Raw genomic sequence first — 5,832 nt, forward strand, 5'->3', positions numbered from 1 at the left:
AAAAACAAACAAACATGATCTGGATTGATCAAACAAGTGATGAGGAGCTTAATCATATAGCACAACCCAGCAATTCAAAGTGCCGTGTGTGCCTGCTGCCTGCTGGGCTGTTTCTTAATCTATTGTTGCTCGTGTTAGCTGCAACACCAAGCACATTGTCCTAGCAAACCACTACAAAATAATACTCCTCCAGTTCGAAAATAAGTGACGTGGTTTTAGTTACAATTTGAACGGTTTTAGTTACAATTTGAACCAAAGCCACACCACTTATTTCCGAATGGAGGGAGTAACAAATAAGCAGTTTGAGCAAATAAATTACTAATCTTAAAACAAACTTTCGTCCCGTTTTATAAATAAAGCAACAGCGAAATAAAGTACACGGTCGAATGATAGAGGATGATGAGGTATCCCTCATACAATGTCGATCCTAAGATAACCGGATCACGCGGAACCAACGAGACTATGCTACGGACAAAAAACATCGGAAGAAGAGTACAACGCCATGCTACGCCCTATAACAGGAAGTCCCACGACAACGCCCTCAGGAGGGAAAATGGCGCGAAGCGTCACCGCTGCCAAGTCTAGAGCAGACAAGGATTTTCACCTGAAACCCTCACAACTAGAGGAGCACCCTGACAAGGTTTTTTTTATACACACAGCCGCGACACAGTGGTCGGTCCACTCGAATCAATAATAGGCAACTGAGCATCAAAATTGAGCAATTTCATAGTATTTTGTAGGCAACTGAGCATCAAAATTGAGCAATTTTATAATATTTGTAGGCAACTGATCATCATTGTTTAATTATGTAAAGCTTTTAGAGGTGAATCTAGTCAATTGTTAATCGTGGTAACCAACTTAGAAGAATTCTTCGTTTATAGATAGTCATACTAAGGGGGAAAGGAGTTGCTTGCTTATAGCACTAAAGTTGCCTCATCTAGTGTACAAAGTTGCTCAAAAGAAGTTCGTCGAAACCTATATCATCTACTTTTGAAGAGCTCGTCGTAAGAAACACAACCGTGAAAATGGATCATTATTCCGACATCCGGTTCAAAAGTTATGAATTTTTGAATTTTTTGAATCGCTAATATATACACGTGGAGCCTTGCCAAAATGTAAACACACAATAAATTAGGCAAACGTTTAGAAAAAAAGATAACTGAGGCAAACAGAGATAATAGCAAGTGTTCATCAGAACCGTAACACAAAATTTCTTGTAGTCCAGCACAACCATGGCTTTATTTGGCTCGAACTGGGAAGTGAATCCTTAAAAGCGGGTGCATATCCATGTTGAAACAGCTCCTGACCATGTTCCTCTGCTTCGTTGTCCGAGGGTATCTATCCTTGATCTTCCGGCGGGGACACGTCTCGCACGTTGGCTTCTCAAGCAGGTATATGTCCTTGAGATTCACTGCTGCTTCCATGACAGCTGTGACATAATCCACAAACTTGTCTTCTGATTGAAACCCAAAGATCCTGAGCACCAAAAGATTGTGGTGCTTGAAAGCTGATGCAGACGTTTCCCACTCTGTGCGTGCGTCCTTCTTCTCCTCGCTATACCTATGCAACTTCCTCTCGCTCTCATCCCTCAGCATTAGGCACTTATCCCACACCTGCAACACATTTGCATCCAACAATGTAAGAAACCATTTTAAATTTTTAATGTGGCGCTGCAAGTTTTAGACGGGACAATATACATTGTAACTTCAGCCTGCAGCAGGACTGAAGCTCTTCTTTTTGTGGAGAATAGGTACAAATTAAAGACTTTTACCGTGATGCGTAGCTCCTCAAGGGAAGGTGCGCCTTGCAGAACGAACATCGTCCAAGTCAGATCACATTCTTCTGAAATGTCAGCCAAATGCACAAGCCTTAGTTTGTTGAATACCTGCGACAATTCTTTTGGGCCTTCAGGTTTAACCCAAATCTGCAAAAGATGTTAACCAAGTTAAAGACTAGAACCTCACAAAACAAAGGCATGACCATGGAATATTATGTGCATCATCAACGATACTCTAATCTTCACTAACCTTTTCACTTTCAAAGTTCAAACGCAGGTTGCTTATGGTGGCATTGCCAAGGACTTCACTTAACTTGAGCATCTTGTGGTATGAAAGACTGCAATTAGTGATGCTTACGGTCTGGAGCAGTGGGACATAACCAAAAGACAAAGGATCACGCGGAGAGGCCCAGCAAGAAAAAGTCAGCGTTGTGAGCTCTGGTAGCCAGTTCAGATCAACCCTCTCAAAGTAAATATTTTCCATCTCGAGTTGGCGAAGCTGCGGGTGTTGCAATTCTAGCAAGGACAGTGACCCCATGTCGCAGTTGTCCAAGCGGAGGAACACCAGTCGCTTGCATATACTGAAGATTTTAGGGAAGTCTGATCCACCTATCATCACATTCTCCAGCTTGAGTCGCGTGAGACCACTCAATGTGTCCGGACAAGCATCAACGAATGCCATGAGCTGTCTCCCGTAAGTGGCCATATCATCATCGGTGCATGTTTTAGTCACTTTCTCTGTCAAGATATCCAACTCAACCAAACCAACCTTCTTCGTCGCTACGGTGTTCCCGATAGTCTTGCTGACTATAGCGCTTGCATCTCCCAAGAACAATCTCATGCACCGGATGGCGTGTAGATTTGCCGTCCTTTTTTCCAGAAGGCTCCTAGTCGCCCCAAGTACGGTTGCATTGGCTCGAACTACCTCATCACAGGTCCTGTCGTGCTCCGGGTCGACGGAACCAACCTTTATAGAAATTTCAGCGAGCATCGCGAGGATCGGCTTCCAACGTCTGGAGAGGGTGCTGGTTCTTGCAGCATCTGCGATATCGAGTCGCTCCACGATATTAAGCAATACATCATCAGGCAAATCGCTGAGCCGGTCTTCTTGATAATAGCTTTCCTCTTCTTCGGGTATCTGGCATGGAAGCAAGAGAAAATCAGAGTGATTTCGAACATACAGTCTTCACGATGATATTTTGATATAATGTTTTTTCCACACCAAAGAAGCAAATTTGGCCACTCTTTTCTCCTACTGTATTTTTTTCATCTAGAGGAGTGCAGAAAAAGATCTAGAGGATAAGCAACTCACCAGATTGGCTAGAGAGGACCATCGGTTATAGCTGTTGAGGCCCTTGACGGATGGTTTGCCCATCGGTCTGGCGGCCGGTCGCCGGCGAAGAGAGCTCGACATCGTCGGATGTCACGGGAGTTTGCAGCTCAAAGCTCACGAGTTGCCGTGAATTGGTCTCCTCCAAAGATTGGCTGGTACCGCTGTTGCCGCCAGGCCATATATATATATACATATACTCCGTATACGCTACCAATGGAATTTCGGAGACTGAATCCGAAAGAGGGCCTGCTTCTGATTGTAGTCCGGAAAGGACTGCTGATTCCGAATTGCCGCTAAGAAAAAGGAGGCGCTCGATTGCCGGTTGCGGCTCGGAGTCGAGCGCCCTGCTGCTGCTTCGATTGGGGGCCTCTGCTCAAGCATCACTGGATCCCCGACGGCAACGGCGACGGCGCGAGGGTGGAGCTAGGCACACGGCAGGCGGCGGCGCATAATTGACCTCCGATCCGTTTTTTCCCTTGGTTAAGCGAAAAGTAAGTCGTTAGAGCATGTTCAGTTGACGGTTCATAAGTAAAAAATAATCAATTTTTTAATCTATAAAAAACAGCTTTCCAACAGATGATCTATATTTAATTTTTTTACATCTCCGCCTTTCACACTTTACGGTAAAAATTTACATTTCCGGAGGGCCGCACGCCAACGCCGAACCGCCCATCAATTCATCCTCCCTTTCTTCTTCCCACCCGTCGCTGCCCCGCCACAACTCCCTGCTCGGCCGTCGCCCCGCCGCAGCTCCCTAATGCCGCCCCGTCCCGGCTCCCTGCCGCCCCACCGCAGATCCTGCCCAGCCTCCGCCCCGCCCCGCCCCCGTCTGCCTCAGCCCCGCCCCGGCCCCGTCCGCCTCAGCCTCGCCCCGACCCCGTCCGCCTTCGTTTCGCCCGCCCCCAACGACACCGCACGCCGTCGCTGCCCGCCCTTGGCCGTGCGCAGCGCATGTCGCTGCACAGCTTTGTCCGCCTCCGCCCCGCGCCGTACGCCGCCACCCGCTCCCGGCTTGGCCGTCGCCCTGACCTCTCTCCACCCGTTGCTGCCCGACTCGCTCCCGCCGTCGCCGCCACCCGATGGCGCCGAAGAAGACGCCGAAGGGCAGGTCGGGTTTCTTCGGCGTGAGGGTGAAGCCCTCGGGAACTTTAGAGTGGAGTTCTCCAACGCCGAACGACGTTGGTGGCTCGGCACCTATCCCACCGCCGACAAGGTCGTGCGTGCCTACGGCAATGACGGTGTGGCATGCCGGACGGCCGAAGGCGGACCTCAACTTCCTGGAGATCGAGACCCGGTCGATGATGGAGTGGCTCGTGTCGCAAGGCATCCAGATGGAGGAGATGCCGAAGAAGAAGAGACCGGCGGTTGTCGTCACTCCGAAGAGTTGTATTGGATGCACTCGGATGAGGAGTAGTTCTGCTAGTTTAAATTTATAGAACTATGTTTGAATTTGATGTTTGAACTATGTTGAGATAAAGTAGTAGTGGGTCGTTTTCAGAATTTTACATCTTCGTTTTGGACCATCTGTTCGAGTTGCTCTTTTACATTTTTGTTTTGGACCATCGACTGGAGTTGAGCCTTTTTTTAAAGATGCAAAAAGTACTTTTGATGATGCAATTTTTTACATCACCGGTTTAAAGCACCAAAATATACATCATTTATTGTAGATGCTCTTTAAATATACACATGACTTGCAATTTTTCAACACAATAGTGCAATTAAATATAAAGTAACTTTAAAAGCTAAAGTAACTTTAAAAATTATATTTTTTAACACGGTAGAGACACAAGCACTCATATACACGAGCCCCTATGAATACACATACGCACACCTTACCCCTATGAGCACCTTCGACAGACTGGATCGACATATCATCTTGAGATTTACGAAATCACGCGCCTCGTCGTCGATGGGGACATCTTTTTCCACCGAAAGCGTATCGCTAGAAATCCTCGCCGGAAATCCTAAAATAAATTCAAAAATAATGCGAGCATTAGGACTTGAACCCTAATAGATTGGGATAGCACCGTTCCTCTAACCATCCAACCATAAATTGGTTCCCTAAAAATCACATTACTACAACGTAAATCATGTGTCCATTAAAATCGAGCTAACATTTATCAGAAAAACAATAATACATATTTTAGCTACAAATTGTTCGTGTCTTACCAACTCTAAGCAAGAACATGAGATATACTCCCCCCGTTCCCAAATATAAGACATTTCAGAGATTTTATTAGAAGACTACATACATAAAAAAATGAGTGAATCTACACTCTAAAATATGTCTATGTATATCCATATATAGTTCATAGTGCAATCTCTAAAAGATCTTATATTTAGGAATGGAGGGAATACCATCTAAGCGAAGACACGGAATATACACAAAAATAAAGTATGAATGCGTCATCGGTTCTACACATAGCTAGAAGTTATCAAAATCGCCGACTTTGCGAGGTGCCGAGGTTAGCTCGCCCCGTATGTTAGACACCCCCGATTTACCATAACCTCACACTACTGAAATAAAATCTTATAACTGCTATTTTGAAAAATTAAAGTGGCAGATACTAAAACATGTCCACCACGGCTAACATAGCAGCAGTGGCGGGCACTTTCTTTCCCCTGCCATAGATAAAATCTTCCGGACTAGACTTGTTTGCGGGGTGGTCGTGGACCTGCTGGCCACCGCATTGTCGATTTTCAAGCCGACTTTTTTCTCCAT

The 5,832-nt window shown here is 46.0% G+C and overlaps 1 protein-coding gene and 1 pseudogene across 1 annotated transcript; one reads left to right on the top strand and one right to left on the bottom strand.

Moving 5' to 3' along the window:
* Nucleotides 1-1,044: 1,044 nt before the first annotated feature.
* On the bottom strand, nucleotides 1,045-3,796 carry LOC123410070. The gene is made up of 4 exons (XM_045102960.1): nucleotides 3,090-3,796; nucleotides 2,028-2,915; nucleotides 1,772-1,924; nucleotides 1,045-1,613 (listed from the first exon to the last, which is right to left on the bottom strand). Exons 1-4 carry the CDS (start codon nucleotides 3,189-3,191, stop codon nucleotides 1,239-1,241), a joined length of 1,518 nt encoding a protein of 505 aa, XP_044958895.1. The 5' UTR covers nucleotides 3,192-3,796; the 3' UTR covers nucleotides 1,045-1,238.
* Nucleotides 3,797-3,867: 71 nt separating this feature from the next.
* On the top strand, nucleotides 3,868-4,633 carry LOC123410071 (annotated as a pseudogene).
* The last annotated feature ends 1,199 nt before the right edge of the window (nucleotides 4,634-5,832 follow it).

The sequence above is a fragment of the Hordeum vulgare genome, chromosome 7H (genome assembly GCF_904849725.1).
Source record: "Hordeum vulgare subsp. vulgare chromosome 7H, MorexV3_pseudomolecules_assembly, whole genome shotgun sequence".
In the NCBI taxonomy this organism is placed as follows: Eukaryota; Viridiplantae; Streptophyta; class Magnoliopsida; order Poales; family Poaceae; genus Hordeum; species Hordeum vulgare.

Excerpts from the sequence above, each read along its gene's own strand:
- LOC123410070 (XM_045102960.1), bottom strand. The coding sequence starts at position 3,191 with ATGTCGAGCTCTCTTCGCCGGCGACCGGCCGCCAGACCGATGGGCAAA. Across the intron at positions 2,916-3,089 it reads GGTCCTCTCTAGCCAATCTG|ATACCCGAAGAAGAGGAAAG; the intron begins GTGAGTTGCTTA and ends CTTCCATGCCAG. Across the intron at positions 1,925-2,027 it reads TGAACTTTGAAAGTGAAAAG|ATTTGGGTTAAACCTGAAGG; the intron begins GTTAGTGAAGAT and ends CATCTTTTGCAG.